Raw genomic sequence first — 16,785 nt, forward strand, 5'->3', positions numbered from 1 at the left:
GAAGGCACCCAAGGCCCACAGTTTTGCCAAAGGACTGCATTCCCTAAAGCATGTACTGAACTTTCTGGCCCTTGTGAAGAAATCTGGGAATTAAAGAACAAACCTTGGATACAGAAAATAGCTGCTTTTGGCTGTCTGACCTGCCTATTGGCTACGTGGTATTTACTTGCTACAGTGGTCCATCTATCTGTAGCCTGCCCCCCAGTTCCTTACGCATGTGCAAAGTCAACACATAGATGAAGTAGCACCCCCCCCAGATAGTTTCTAGGATTAGGTAAATTTAGTTTTGGCTCACTGTATCCAGTGGTGCTGCATTCTTGTTAGGCAAATTTAGTTTGGCTCACTGTAATCATTGTGGCTGCTTGTGATTGTTTAGGTCTGTTCTTTGTTTAACAGGCTGCAGGTTTGATTGCTCCTGCTGGGATCCAGAACTCTCTGGATGGTTCTAGAACATAGGTGTGGAATAAGGCAGATGAGCAGCGTGAACATTTATACCCTCTCAGCCAATCCCTGTGGGAAGAAGGGACGGGTGCGTGCTGTGGAAGTGTATAAATAGGTTGAGATTTAGGACAGAGGTGTCTTGTCTCTGAGGAGGAGATCACAGCACGGGGGGATGATTGCCCCCCAGGCAACCTGCCTCCTGTTTGCTGATCATCACGGTCCCAGCTGGACGAGCTGGAGGGCCAGGTTTTCTGGAAGTTGCTGAAGCTGACCGAGTAGGCATGTCTTCTGTGGAACTGGTCTGTTATCACAGGGAGAAAGTGTCTGGAAGGCATTGGAAGGAGGCAGCCAATCGTCTGAAGACATTTGTGAGTATAGACAGTTGTGAGAGATCCTAAAGACTGTGTGCTGTTGCCATTCTCTGATGTTAAAGAGTCAGCTGTGTGTACAAAGGAAATAGTGTCCAATGTCCTGAAGAGCTTAGTGTATTTAACCCCTTGCCCTCCTGAGGATTTACCCCCCTTAATGACCACGCCTTGTTTTGCTACTCGGCGCTGCACTAATTCAACTGATAATTGCGCGGTCATGCAATGCTGCACCCAAACAAAATTTACATCCTTTTTTTCACACAAATAGAGCTTTCTTTCGGTGGTATTTGATCACCTGTGCGCTTTTTATTTCTCACGCTATAAACAAAAAAAAAAATTTGGAAGAAAAACGATATTTTTTACTTTCAGCTATAAAAATATATAGCAACTCAAAGTTAGTTATAAAGTTAGGCCAAAATGTATTCTGCTCCATGTTTTTGGTAAAAAAAATCCCAATAAGTGTATATTGATTGCTTTGTGTGAAAGTTATAGCGTCTACAAACTATGGTATAGATACTGCAATTTACGCCATTTTGTTGCTATACAGCGCTGCACTAGTTTAACGGACAATTGCGCGGTCATGCAATATGGTACATAAATGAAATTTACATTCTTTTTTTTTCCCACAAATTGAGATTTCTTTTGGTGGTATTTGATCGCCTGTGCGTTTTTTATTTTTTGCGCTATAAAAAAAAGGCTGACAATTTTGAGGAAAAAAAAACTTTATTTTGGACTTTTTGCTATAAAACATGTCCAGTAAAAAAAAATTTAAAAATGAAATTTAGTCATAAATTTCTGCCAAAATGCATTCTGCGACATGTCTTTGCTAAAAGAAAACCCAATACGTGTAAATTAATTGATTTACATGAAAGTTATAGCGTTTACAAATGGCGGGAAAGATACTGGGATTTTTAATTTCTTTTTATACTAATAATGACGGCGATCAACGACTTATGGCGGCGATCAGCGACTTATGGCGGGACTGCAGTGGACATTCTGACACTGGAGGGAACTGACTTGGGGTCACTAACATCCCCAGTGACACCAATACAGTGATCAGTGCAAAAAAACAAAACACTGACACTGTACTAATGGCACTGGGGAGTTAGGGGTTAACTTTATTATTCAGTGAAAGGGATAACTGTGTGAGGGGAGTGTTTTACTAGGGGGCGGGGGTGTATACTGCACGGGACACGCTGATCTGGAGAGATAAACTCTTCTCTCCCGATCAGCGTGTCAGGAGCTGTCAGGGAACTGACAGAAAGCACAGCTACTGCAGCCCTGCTCTCTGTCAGTGATTGCCGCTAATCGACGGGACACAGCCGATAACAACCGGCAGTGACCCGGCGACTGACATCCGTGGCCGTGATCGGCAGGACAGGTAGGGCGTTTTGAAAACACGCATTTTAAAACGTGGTTTTGCCCAGCCGTGCCGCCCTGCCGCCGTATTTCTACAGTGGCTGGGCGGCATGTGGTTAATACTTAGTGAAAGGACTTTGCTTGGACTGTCCAGAGAGGATGAATGATCCCCCCAAGTTGCTGCTATAACACTTAGTACATCCCTTTCATGTGCAAGGAATTGGCTCATAGTTCTGCAGAAGAGAAAGTGTGCTCCTGTTGTACATAGTTGTGGAATATCCCACTCAATTCCCTAATCCCAACTAAGTTCCCCAAAAATAAAAACACCAAAAACGAATACTCCTGGACTGTTTATTGAGCCAAAGAGTGACTTTGACCGTGTGCCTGGCTGTGGGGCAACTATTGGGTAAAAGACCCTTGGGCATCCTTCCAGCGGCTCCTACAGGGGTAGCGCTACAGTTAGAATAATAATTGTTCTGGGTGTTCTGGAGTCACCCATTTTTTTCTAATATGGGACCCTTCCTATTTCAAGCTGGAAACAGGCTGCAGGAAGATGTGTCACATGAAGTGAAGAGTTGTTAGTGTCTGGTTAAGCCAAGCAATCTGGAAATATGTCTGCATGTCTGTCTTCGTATCTATTTACAGTTTTTAATTGGAAGGAAAGTGATGTTTTTTGTAGAGTTTGAATTCCACTGTAATACATATGATCATTTTCTCTGCGTGATCCTTTCACTTGTTAAATAAGCACTTTTTACTAATAAAGGGAAATGTACATCAAAAATGTTATAAATCAGTCAGCAAAATTTACATCACACGGGAAACAAAGGTAGTAAAATGTGTTATTATTTGCCTGTTTTAGAAAAAGAGGGGAAATTGTACTTTTACCGTGGCACTTTGAGTGATGAAATCGGAATAATGCCTCAGAATACCGGCATATAAATAAGCACAAAGCATGCCAGGGAAAACCTTGACTGAATCAATTAAATTGCCATGACTGAACTAGAAACTGGAAAATCCTGACTGGTGTAGAGTAAAATTTAGATCTGAAGAAAAATGAATAAAGATTTAGCTTAGATTTCAGATTTAATCAGTTTGCTTGTTTATGCATTAGCTGACCACATCTGACCACCTAAAAGACCAGTCCAGGGGCGGACTGACCATTTGGAAACTCGGGCACTGCCCGAGGGCCTGGGGTCAGTAGGGGGCCTCATGAGATGCCCCTGGAACCTTTTTCATAGGCTTTTTTGACTTTGGGCAAGGACACAGGGGCCCCATAATCCCCTATTGCCCGGGGGCTCCATGAGTTGTCAGTCCGCCGCTGGGTTGCACTATTGTCATTTGACAGTGGTTAACTGAAGAAGACACTTGTCCATTAACTGCTTTCCTGCCGACCTATAGTAGAAGTACTGCTACAGGGTGGCAGGCAGGGGCGGACTGACCATTTGGAAACTCGGGCACTGCCCGAGGGCCCGGGGTCAGTAGGGGGCCCCATGAGATGCCCCTGGTACCTTTTTCATAGGCTTTTTTGAGTTTGGGCAAGGACACAGGGGCCCCATGATCCCCTATTGCCCAAGGGCCCCATGAGTTGTCAGTCCGCCCCTGGACCAATCCTATTTGTTACTGTTGCTGTAAACGAGTCAGTGAAGATTTTTTTGCAGCAAACTTTCAACAACAAATCTTTTATTTTTCTAAGTTTGAGGTGATTGTAGCCATAGTGCTTGGGCCTCAAAGAAGGAGGAACCCCCTTGTAAGATTTGCCTTACTGAAATTTCCAGTGCAAAGGCTTGTGGTGAAGCACTTCCAGTTGGGGATTGTACACCCTATCTTCTGCCTGTGTGTAGCGGTGCCCATGATACTATGCTAAAAAGCAGACACAATGGTAAATTAGCAGAGGTTTGCTTTGCTGGTCCTTGCTTGCCTGTCACTCAAAGTCACGTGGGCAGACCATGTGTCACATAACAGCTTGATGTTTCACTGCAGGGGGTAACACACATGTTGCGGTGGCTCCAAAGGGACCCGGCTAGCACATGTAGCCACCACAAAATCTAAAGTCAACTTGGGGTACATAACAAATTGATCCCTAGAAGAGCAGATGACAGTTGCAGCAATATGAAAGACCATACCCCACTGTAAATAATCTTGCTATGTGATCATAGAGTTTTTCATTTGGGTTTAATATCACTAAATGTACAGCTTTTATTAAAAAAAATACCTTGTACAAAGTCACTTCTTATTATGAGGGTGACATCTCCCAGCTGTCCTATGTTGTCATTGGTGACTTCTCCGTCACATCCAACAACGCCACCATCAAACCCGCCCCACAGGCCAGAGTACTTGGTGTCATTCTGGACTCCAACCTATCCTTCCAGCCCCAAGTCCAATCTTTAACAAGCTCATGAAGACTCCACCTCCGCAACATCGCCAAAATCCACACGTTCCTAACCCCAGAAACCACTAAACAGCTCATCCACTCCCTCATCATATCACGACTCGACTACTGCAACTCCCTCCTCACTGGCCTGCCTCGCCGCTGGCTATCCCCGCTTCAGTCCATCCTGAATACGGCAGCCAGACTCATTCACCTTTCCAACCATTCCATCTCCACCACCCCCCTCTGCCAATCCCTCCACTGGCTTCCGATTGCGCAACGGATCAAATTCAAAATCCTAACACTGACGTACAAAGCCGTCCACCATACTGCCCCGAACTACATCACTGACCTAATATCCAAGTACCACCCAACACGCACACTCCGCTCCTCACAAGACCTCCTTCTCTCTAGTACCCTGGTCTCCTCCTCCCATGCCCGCCTCCAGGACTTCTCCAGGGTGTCACCCATCCTCTGGAACTCCCTGCCCCAACCCATCAGATTATCACCTACTCTCCTCTCCTTTAGGCGCACCCTGAAAACCCATCTCTTCAGGGAAGCCTACCCCACCCCTTGCTAACTTGCCGACCTCCTCCACTCTTCCTACCACTCCATCCCCCACAGCTATCTCCTCCTGTGCCACCATCCCCTCCCTCCTAGATTGTAAGCTGGAAAGAGCAGGGCCCTCGATCCCCTCATGTTTTGCATTGTATTGGTATTGTTCTGTCACATGTTCTGTCCCCCTTTGTAATGTACAGCGCTGAGCGAACTATTGGCGCTTTATAAATACTGTATTATAATAATAATAATAATATTTGAGACTGCAAGCAGATATGCCAACATACATTGCACAGTCCTAGGCCAACATTGCCACTATCAGAAAGCTGGTTCAATACACACAAAATGTGTTCTCAGCAGCTTTACTAGTTTTCCAGTTTTATGATCGTTATGGTAGCACACCGATGAATTCACTCTGAAAGAGGAAGAAGCAATGGGGGATACATGTTCCTTACAATTACACCAACACACAAAGCTCACTGGCAACAGTTAATCTATCTCTCATCCTTGCTAAGTCATTATATGACAACCGCCGTTGATGTATAATGCTCTCATGTATAGGCTTTGAATTCCAGCATGAAGAAGAATACACTTCCATATCTCTCCTTCTTGTCCTGTGCCCACTGGCATGCTGCAGGCCATTATTTGTGGCATGTCCCACTCTGTGCCCCAGTATATGACAACAAACACATCTGTACAAGGTGGTATGGAAATTCCATCTATTAACTTTCTAGGAATCCCCACCTTGAAAGCTCAACTTAATCACAGATATTTTCAATGAAATGTCTTCCTCACTTGTATTAATGAAATGCTGGGGTGTGAATACTATTGCTTCTTATGGTTTCTTGGATGTGTTTTGGGGCAGGGCTAGGGCAGAGTCTTTTGTTTGTACAATCACTACCCAACCCCCCCCCCCCAAAAAAGGATTTAACAGTTTATATGAAATTCTGTGACAATATATTTATTATATAAAAATGTATACTGTTTATGTAGTACATGGTAGTATCAAGATCGTATAAACTGATAAATCTGGGCTGCATTCTGCTCTTTTGAACTGCTGCCTTGTACAAATTGACTAGTATTGTAACTGGCAACCATTAGCCAGACTGCCAATGCACCTTACTGTCTGGCATCACTATGGCGGGAAGCAGGGGCAAACTGACAACTCATGGGGCCCCAGGGCAATAGGAGATCATGGGGCCCCTGTGTCCTTGCCCAAACTCAAAAAAGCCTATGAAAAAGGTACCAGGGGCATCTCATGGGGCCCCCTACTGACCCCGGGCCCTCGGGCAGTGCCCGAGTTTCCAAATGGTCAGTCCGCCCCTGGTGGGAAGTAAATGGTGGCACTGAGTTTGGTCTGGATTTAAAGGATAAGTTCACCTTTGGGAACATGTTACATGTTCCACCTGTTTTTAGGGTGGAACATGTAACATGTTCCTATAACTGCAGCTGCACCTGCTGCCCCCCCCTCCCTCTGACAGACAGTACAGGAAAATATCTCCCCGTACTATCTTTCAGATTTGAAAAGAGCAGGCGGAGCCCCGCACAGCCGCGTCATTCATTCACGGACTTCCGTGAATTAATGAACTGCAAGTGGAGCTCCGTGATGGTTCATTGAAGCTTCCTGTTAGAATATCTGCTTGACCGTACATCCTGTATGACAAGCAGATATTCTGACGGGTCTGCAGGAGATCTGCATGGCATCAGAAATCTACTGATCGCAGGTGCCATGCTTTCTGGGCTCATTTGGACAAAAATAAAAAATGCATATTTGTTTACCTGCAAAAAAATTGGCATTTATTATTTTTCTCCAAAAAGGTGAACTTATCCTTTAACCACATGCCGCCCAGCCACTGTAGAAATACAGCGGCAGGGCGGCACGGCTGGGCAAAACCACGTTTTAAAACGTGTGTTTTTAAAACAGGTAGGGGACGCGCGCAAGGCTCGCCGCCGTCCTACCTGTCCCACCGATCGCGGCCGCGGATGTCAGTCGCCGGGTCACAGCCGGTCGTTACCGGCTATGTCCCGGCGATTAGTGGCAGTCAGTGACAGAGAGCACAGCTGCAGTAGCTTTCTGTGTTCCCTGCAGTACACACCCCCAGTCCCCTAGTAAAACACTCCCCTCACACAGTTAACCCTTTCACTGAATAATAAAGTTAACCCCTTCCTCCCCAGTGCCATTAGTACAGTGTCAGTGTTTTTTGTTTTGCACTGATTACTGTATTGGTGTCACTGGGGATGTCAGTGACCCCAAGTCAGTTCCCCCCCAGTGTCTGAATGTCCGCCGCAGTCCCGCCATAAGTCGCTGATCGCCGCCATAAGTCACTGAATGCCGCCATAAGTCGCTGATCGCCGTCCTTATTAGTATAAAAAAATTTTAAAAAATCCCAGTATCTTTCCCGCCATTTGTAAACGCTATAACTTTCACGTAAACCAATTAATTTACACGTATTGAGGTTTTTTTTTTAGCAAAGACATGTCGCAGAATGCATTTTGGCAGAAATTTATGACTAAATTTGATTTTTAATTTTTTTTTACTGGACATGTTTTATAGTAAAAAGTCCAAAATACTGTTTTTTTTTCCTCAAAATTGTCAGCCTTTTTTTTATAGCGTAAAAAATAAAAACCGCACAGGCGATCAAATACCACCGAAAGAAAGCTCAAGTTGTGGGAAAAAAAAAGACATAAATTTCATCTATGTACCTTATTGCATGACCGCGCAATTGTCCGTTAAACTAGCGCAGCGCTGTATAGCAGAAAAATGGCGTAAATTGCAGTATCTATACCATAGTTTGTAGACGCTATAACTTCCACACAAAGCAATCAATATACACTTATTGGGATTTTTTTTTTACCAAAAACATGGAGCAGAATACATTTTGGCCTAAATTTATAACTAACTTTGAGTTTACTATATTTTTTTTATAGCTGAAAGTAAAAAATATCATTTTTCTTCAAAATTTTTGGTCTTTTTTTGTTTATAGCGTGAAAAATAAAAAGCGCACAGGTAATCAAATACCACCGAAAGAAAGCTCTATTTGTGTGAAAAAAAGGACGTAAATTTAGTTTGGGTGCAGCATTGCATGACCGCGCAATTATCAGTTGAATTAGTGCAGCGCCGAGTAGCAAAAAGAGGCGTGGTCATTAAGAGGGTAAATCCTCAGGAGGGCGAGGGGTTAATGCCTTTTCCAGTGACCCCTGTCTGCATCCTACATTTTACTTGTGCTTCTCTTCTAAAATACATTAAGTATCTATGAGAGCTTATCTTATCTCAGTGCAGACCATTAATAGTTTATTTTTCTGAACTTTAAATAGCTTTTTATACCTTTCTGTCTGCCAAGTAGCATTCTGTAGGAGTTGTGTCTGTAGAGCATAATATTATGTCTGTGAAATAATGTATATCCCTCAGTGCTATGTGACCAAACCTCGAAATGTAATGTAGATGTGTTTATGTCATGAAATAACTGTATTATATACAGATGTTTTACAACCAGGTTTTAATAAACACATTAGTGCACCTAATAAATATGTCTGTGATAGACTGTAGTTCACTGATTGCACTATAAAGAGAGCCCACAGTGATAAATGAATCTACATTATTATTAACCACTTCCAGACCGGACACTTTCTCCTCCTTCCAGTCCGGACACTTTTACCCCCTTCCTGACCAGGGCAATTTTCAGCTTTCAGCGCTATCACACTTTGCGGTCATGCAACACTGTACCCGTATGAATTTTTTACCATTTTTTTGAGACAGATAAAACTTTATTTTGGTGGTATTTATTCACCGCTGGGATTTTTATTTTTTTTGCTATGTAAATGAAAATTGTCCAAAAATTTTGAAAAAAATTGTTTTTCTTATAAAATCTTGCAAATAAATAATATTTCTTCATCAATCTTGGCCAAAATTTATTCCGTTATCTTTTTAGTAAAAACAAAATAAGCCAAATTAGTTTATAACCAAAAATTATAATTTTTAAACTTTTTTTTTACATTTTTATTTTTTTTATATTATTATTTATTTTATTTATTTATTTTTTTTACATACTGTCACCCTAGCAGTACAGTGTCACCATGGTGACACTGTACTACTTTTGGGGGGTGATGAAGTTTTTTTTTTTTTTTACAGTGATTGCTTTTACACCCATATAGGATGTAAAAACAATCATTTCTTTTTCTCTCTGTGTGCATTCTTGCAGCCATTGAGAAATACTGTATGAGCTGTGATTGGTCAGAGCTTGTCACATGGTACAAGGCTGTTGTGAATAGCCTTGTACCATGTGACCTCTGCGATCATTCACAGATTTCACACATAGTAAGCAATGATGTCACAAGTGACATCTTGCTTACTACTTTGCATGTGATCACTGATTGGACAATCAGTGATCACATGATCGGGACCTCGTACAGAGGTCCCGCCCGACGATCGGTGTTTCACTGTGTCCGGAGGACACGCAGGCACCGGATTGCTGCCAGGGAGCGCGCACAAGCAGGGTGCGGGGAGGCTGTTTAGAAATGGCCACCCGATCCTGCAGTGCCACCGTCCGGCTGTTTATATACAACGGCCGGACGGGAAGTGGTTAATTATTATTATTCGTAAATGAGTCATGCGCACTAGTAAATTCAAGTTTTAGCCCTCATGCACACTTGACGTTTTTTACAGTGACTGTTTTGGGCTTTTGATGTTTTTTTCTATAGCTAGTAAATCCCCCAGCATGTTATCCTATGTCCAGTCCATGCACACATAGACTGTAATCAACATTTTTTGGCTGGGACCTTTTTTGGCTGGAAAAAAACACACAACTAGTGGGTTTCTAGAGGAGTTTTTTAACTGTAAAAACGCTCTAATGCTGAAAAACGTGGCAAAATGCGATAAACTGGCATTTTTGGACTTTTTTTGACCCCCCATTTTTTTTTTTGGTAAAAAAATCCACTAAAAATTAAAACGTGGGAAAACGCTGTGAAACGATAATGCAAAAGCGCTATACAAATCTGAAAAACTCACATTTTTAACATGACTTTATACAGCCCACGTTACCAGTGTTATCAAAACGTCAAGTGTGCATGAGGGCTAAATAGTGGAAAGTATTTAACTGTACTTTTAAAGTAAAATGGGGTGGGGGTGGAATGAAAGTGTCAGCATTTGCACAGCATAATTGTAGGTTATAAATAAAGAAATAAGTGAGCGCTTTTAAAGTTCGAGCAGCTAGGTACATAGGATAACCAACAAAAATCCTCACAAGAAATTATAAATAAAGTGCAGCGCTAAAAATAAATAAAATTGACATAAAACCAAATACATATATGTGTCACAATAGGTAAATGTGAGTAAAAATAGTCCCAGCAAAGGTGACTTGGAGTAAAAGTGCACACTAACCAGATGTGCACATTAAAAGTGCAATGTAGAGATCATAAAGCTCATGAGGTAATCATCAGAATGGAAATGGTGTTCCCTTGGTCAGAGAAGATCCCTGGGTGGTGCAGAGCTGGACAGGAAGAAATCCTCTTGATAACAGGAAAAGAACGAACGTTGATCCACCAGAAGAGCACGACTCCTCCACTAGGAATAAAAACGGTATCTGGGAAAAAATTGCTTCCCACGGGGGGTCAAGAAAAGATGCCCATAGTGAAGTATTGCTTAAACAAATTTATTGTAGAAAAAATGACAGTAGCAAGGGGGATGCATCCCGTAAAATCAAACAAGAACAGACAGGACTAACCGTCCTGTCAGATGTAATGGCCGCCGGAGCTCCATGATTCTCCGACGGCGTGACGTCACGGCGTGCGTAGGCTCCTCCTTACGCGTTACGTGCCAAGCACATCCTCAGAGAAAGAACTAATTGTAGGTTATGGCACACTTACCTGTGAGCATGAACTCCTGCAGTGATTGACAATGATTCCTTTGTTAGGTTAGTTTACACTTGCAAAATATAAAAATGTCTTTAAAGACTATTTAAAAGTAGTGAGTATTGATTTTGAGTATATTTTCTTTTTTTATTCAATTTGATCAAGACCAAAGAGTAACAATATTTTCTTTGTTTGACCTTTGCAGGCCTTGCAATGTGTTCTGAAAAATAGTTTTATTGACTTGTTTTATAAAATAAATCACCCAAACTACTGTCACCTTTCACCATTTTACCTGCTCAGAACCAATAAAAGGTGAATGGTGGTTGGTTGTTGGCTTGCTGCAACTGTAGTCCTTCGTATTAATAAATATTGTACACTTCTTTAGTGTGGTAAGAAGTCTTGACTACAAAATACAATGAAGTCTACACATTTATAGTAAAATAACACGACATTCCTTTTATTAGATGAAAATGATGTAGCACTACATAAAGACAAAAAAAAATATTGCTCGTTCCCACAGTTATTACAACTGCCTTATTTGCTAAACTGAAATGAGTTGAAATGCCAAGAAGTAGCCCATGTTCACTTAAAACATTTTGTTAGCTCTGTTTATTTTAAAATCCCTCTACACATCAGTGGATACGTGTGTTTACTTTGCTTTACTTCACTGCGCTTTATCTCACTTCACGCCTTAATAAATGAGGTCCACAGTGTCTCCATGCTTTGTCAAAACATTTAGGTTCTGTACATAAGAAAGCATGTGTGAACATAACTGTAGCATCTGCTTGGGTTCTTCCATACATTCAGAAAATAATCAACGTTTTACCTCCTGGCTTTAATTTGTGTGTGCTGAAAGCATGGCATGTACTGCAGTTGAAGGTAAAGAAGATCCAAAAATCCACTGCATCCGTAGCTGGCTTTCTGGCAGGGGCGGACTAACAACTCATGGGGCCCCCGGGCAATAGGGGATCATGGGGCCGCTGTGTCCTTGCCCAAACTCAAAAAAGCCTATGAAAAAGGTACCAGGGGGATCTCATGGGGCCCCCTACTGACCCTGGGCCCTCAGGCAGTGCCCGAGTTTCCAAATGGTCAGTCCGCCCCTGCTTTGTGGCATATCCAATATTAAGCATTTGCTGTAGTACCCAGCAGAGGTAAGATAAAATATGACTTGGGCAGGGTGGACTGACAACTCATGGGGCCCCCGGGCAATAGGGTATCATGGGGCCGCTGTGTCCTTGCCCAAACTCAAAAAAGCCTATGAAAAAGGTACCAGGGGGATCTCATGGGGCCCCCTACTGACCCTGGGCCCTCAGGCAGTGCCCGAGTTTCCAAATGGTCAGTCCGCCCCTGCTTTGTGGCATATCCAATATTAAGCATTTGCTGTAGTACCCAGCAGAGGTAAGATAAAATATGACTTGGGCAGGGTGGACTGACAACTCATGGGGCCCCCGGGCAATAGGGTATCATGGGGCCCCTGTGTCCTTGGCCAAACTCAAAAAAGCCTATGAAAAAGGTACCAGGGGCATCTCATGGGGCCCCCTACTGACCCCGGACCCTCGGGCAGTGCCCGAGTTTCCAAATGGTCAGTCCGCCCTTGGACTTGGGAATTTGTGTTCTTCAGTCTCTTTGCAGGAAGTACACCTGCATAGTCACAAGATGAATTTTAAATATAATTTTAACCCCTTCACGCCGGATCGTCCCGGCGTGAAGAGGAGTTCTGGCATCGGAAGGTGGGCAGGACAGGGCGGCGCTTAGTGTTATGTGGCCGCCATGACGTCACGTCACGGCCGGTCACATGATCGGGAAAGGTCCCGATCGAAAGAGCAGACCGGGACCTTTCCGTGAGTACCTCACATGTGTGCTGGGAGTGCCCAGAGGGAAGCCTAAAGATGCTAGACAAGTCCTTAAGAGGATTCCATTTGAGACCTTGAGATGGAATATATCTTCTTAATGCATATTTGAATTATGCATCTGGTGAGTGTATAATTTGAATATTTTATCACCAGAAGACACACGAAGGATCACCATTCAATATATAGACTTTAGCACTTTATTCCGGCACTTATCAGTCACCTATATATGTCTAGTATTGTGGTTTTTCCATTTGATATCATTCATTTCAATAATTTGATGTTTTTATCCATCCTTCAGTATTTTATCTGAGTTTTTAGCGCTGCACCTTTTGTATTATATTATATTTAATTGTTGAATTTGTGTTTAGTATCAACAGCTCTTGCTTTCTCATGCATATTAATCGATATACTGTATTTTTTCTTTTAGGATTGTCAGAAATCTGCATATCCATGCTTAAAAGTAGAATGTAAACTAATGCCATTAGCTAAAGAAGAGACTCGAAACATTGATATTCTTATGCTGCTAAATACAGAAATATTGAAAAAGGTAAGACTGGTCTAGTCATTAATCTAGGATAAGACCCACCCTCATTCTTATTACGACACTTTGATAAAGCACCGCTCAAGTACCAGTACCAGAATCTCAGCAGTGTTTAGTAGTCTCGATGCTGCTATGTATTTTGTTTCTCTGTCAGAGAAAGGCATTGGACTTTTTCTATTGTAGTCATTTCTGCTGTAAAGTTATAGTAATGATAATAGATACAGAAGATGCTACATGTTCCATGCATTGACCACTATGTGACTTGGGTTAGGTGGGTTTTAGACTGGTTGCATGAATCGTATTTTGCAAGTAAATATAAAGTGCAGCGCTAAAAATATAAATGTGACACCAAAATATATATTCATAAGAAAGTCCCAATAAAGGTGACCTAGGGTAACAATGCACACTGACCAGAAGTGCACATAATTAGTGCAATGTAGCAAAGATGGAGTTCAGAAAGTAGTCATCAGCATGGAGAGGGTAGATGTACAGTTGCAAGAAAAAGTATGTGAACCCCTTGGGATTACGTGGAGTTTTGCATGAATTGGGCATAAAATGTGCTCTGAACATCATCTAAGTCACAACAATAGAAGAACACAGTCTGCTGAACATAATACTACACAAACATTAGATGTTGCCATGGTTTAATTGCACATAACATGTAAACATTCACAGTGCAGGGAGGAAAAAGTATGTGAACCTGTGAACTTATTAGCTGGTTGACCCTCTTTTGGCAGCAATAACCTCAACCAAACGTTTCCTGTAGTTGCAGATCAGACCTGCACAACAATCTGGAGTACTTTTGGACCACTCCTCTTCACAAAACTGTTTCAGTGTAGCAATATTCTTGGGATGTCTGGTGTGAATCGCTCTCTTAAGGTCATGCCACAGCATTTCAATCGGGTTGAGGTCAGGACTCTGACTGGGCCACTCCAGAAGGCGTATTCTGTGCTGTTGCAGCCATTGTTTTGTTGAATGACTTGTATGCTTTGGGTCATTGTCCTGTTGCATCACCCATCCTCTGCGGAGCTTCAGTTGGCGGACAGATGGTCGTACGTTTTCCTGCAAAATGTCTTGATAAACTCTGGAATTCATTTTCCCATCAATGACAACAATCCGTCCAGGCCCTGAGGCAGCAAAGCAGCCCCAAACCATGATGCTCCCTCCGCCATGTTTCACAGTGGGGATGAGGTTTTGATGTTGGTGTGCTGTGCCTTTTTTTCTCCACACATAGTGTTGTGTGTTCTTCCCAAACAACTCAATCTTGGTTTCATCTGTCCACAGTATATTTTGCCAGTAGTGCTGTGGAACATCCAGGTGCTCTTTTGCAAACTTCAAACGTGCTGCAATATTCTTTTTGGACAGCAATGGCTTCCTCTGTGGTGTCCTCCCATGTACTCCATTCTTGTTTAATGTTTTCCTTATTGTAGATGTGTCAACAAAAATGTTAGCACGTGCCAGAGATTTCTGTAGGTCTTTAGCTGACACTCTGGGATTCTTCTTTACCTCATGCAGCATTCTGCGCTGTGCTCTTGCAGTCATTTTTACTGGACGACCACGCCTAGGGAGAGTAGCAACAGTGCTAAACTTTCTCCATTTGTAGACAGTCTGTCTTACCGTGGACACATGAACATCAAGGCTTTTGGAGATACTTTTGTAACCCTTTCCAGCTTCATGCAAGTCAACAATTCTTCTGAGAGTCTTTTTTGAGAGCTCTTTTCTGCGAGGCATGGTTCACATCAGACAGTGCTTCTTGAAACCAGTAAACCCAAAACAGGTGTGTGTTTTTTAAGGGCAGGACAGCTGTCAGCAACACATCCAATATCATCACACTGATTGGAGTCAAGGTTGGCTCACTCCTGGCTCCAATTAGCTCTGGGAGAAGTCATTAAGCTAGGGCCTCACATACTTTTTCCTCCCTGCACTGTGAATGTTTACATGTTACGTGCAATTAAACCATGGCAACATCTAATGTTTGTGTAGTATTATGTTCAGCAGACTGTGTTCTTCTATTGTTGTGACTTAGATGACGTTCAGAGCACATTTTATGCCCAATTCATGCAAAACTCCACGTAATCCCAAGGGGTTCACATACTTTTTCTTGCAACTGTATTCCCTTGATCAATGAAGGTCCGCACGATGAAAACAGAGCTGGGCAGAATAAATCCACTGGATGGCAGAAAAGGAATCACGGCTCCACCAAAGAAAGCAGCTAGCACATGTAAAACAGACAGGACTAACTGTCCTGTCAGATGTAGTGGCCGCCGGAGCTCCACAATGCTCCGACGGCGTGACGTCAAGGCGTGCGTAGGCTCCTCCTTACGCGTTACGTGCCGAGCACATCTGCAGAGAAAGAACCGGTTCTTTCTGACAGGACGGTTAGTCCTGTCTGTTTTACATGTGCTAGCTGTTTATGTGTGCTAGCTTTTTTTGCCATTTTATTGGATGCATCCTGCTTTATCCCAATAAACAAGTTTTAACTTTACTTCACTATGGGCATTTTTTCTTGATCCCTTGTGGGGAGTATTTTTTCTTAGATATCGTTGATGTGCAGTGGAGGAGTGGTGCTTTCTTTGGTGGAGCCGTGATTCCTTTTCTGCCATCCAGTGGATTTATTCTGCCCAGCTCTGTTTTCATCGTGCGGACCTTCATTGATCAAGGGAATACATCTACCCTCTCCATGCTGATGACTACTTTCTGAACTCCATCTTTGCTACATTGCACTAATTATGTGCACTTCTGGTCAGTGTGCATTGTTACCCTAGGTCACCTTTATTGGGACTTTCTTATGAATATATATTTTTGTGTCACATTTATATTTTTAGCGCTGCACTTTATATTTATTTTCATGTGAGGATTTTTTTTGGTTATCCTGTGTGCTTCAGCTGCTTGTCAATCGAAAGCGCTCACTTCTTTGCTCTCTGTATTTTGGCAAGTATTCTTTTTAGAAAATGTTTTTCCAGTTAGAGTAGCAAAGCTCTTTTGTAAAGATAAGTACAACCAATAAATCTCAGGCTTACCCTAATTTAAAGTACTATAAAGCTGCAGTACTCAAAGTCTTAATAAACTTTAAGATCTCAAGAAACAACTGTACCTCGCTATACAATATTAATAAAAGTGCTAAAACAATGTACCAAGTAATAAAGAGTTATACCAAATGTTGTAACTGACATTTATACACAGCTCCAACTAAGAAAACAGTGCATCTGAAATTAAAGTGTTTGTGATAATGAATTACTTATAGTGACAAATATTGAATTCATCCAAAGGAGACCTGCGAAAAACAAATATCGGTGAACCACGTGTATGTATTCACTCCACCACCATGAACTCTAGTGGACAGACTCTTACCTCCTTTCCCATTCCAAACCAGCCAGCACAGGGAAATATTGAGCATTGTAACTCAGGAAAAGAAAAGAAAAGCACATAATGCTCTCTGTATATCATAAA

General features: G+C 42.3%; 1 protein-coding gene across 1 annotated transcript in view; it reads left to right on the plus strand.

Annotated features, from left to right (window-relative positions):
* Nucleotides 1–16,785, plus strand: part of ITGA9 (integrin subunit alpha 9) — a 694,926-nt gene that overhangs the window by 629,843 nt on the left and 48,298 nt on the right. Inside the window, exon 25 of the mRNA XM_089682391.1 lies at nt 13,222–13,341. Within this exon, the coding sequence (XP_089538517.1) occupies nt 13,222–13,341 (120 nt within the window). The remainder of the gene's footprint in view (nt 1–13,221; nt 13,342–16,785) is intronic.

This window comes from Staurois parvus, unplaced genomic scaffold (genome assembly GCF_062004578.1).
Source record: "Staurois parvus isolate SC_StPar_1 unplaced genomic scaffold, SC_StPar_1.0 ptg000288l, whole genome shotgun sequence".
NCBI classification, from domain to species: domain Eukaryota; kingdom Metazoa; phylum Chordata; class Amphibia; order Anura; family Ranidae; genus Staurois; species Staurois parvus.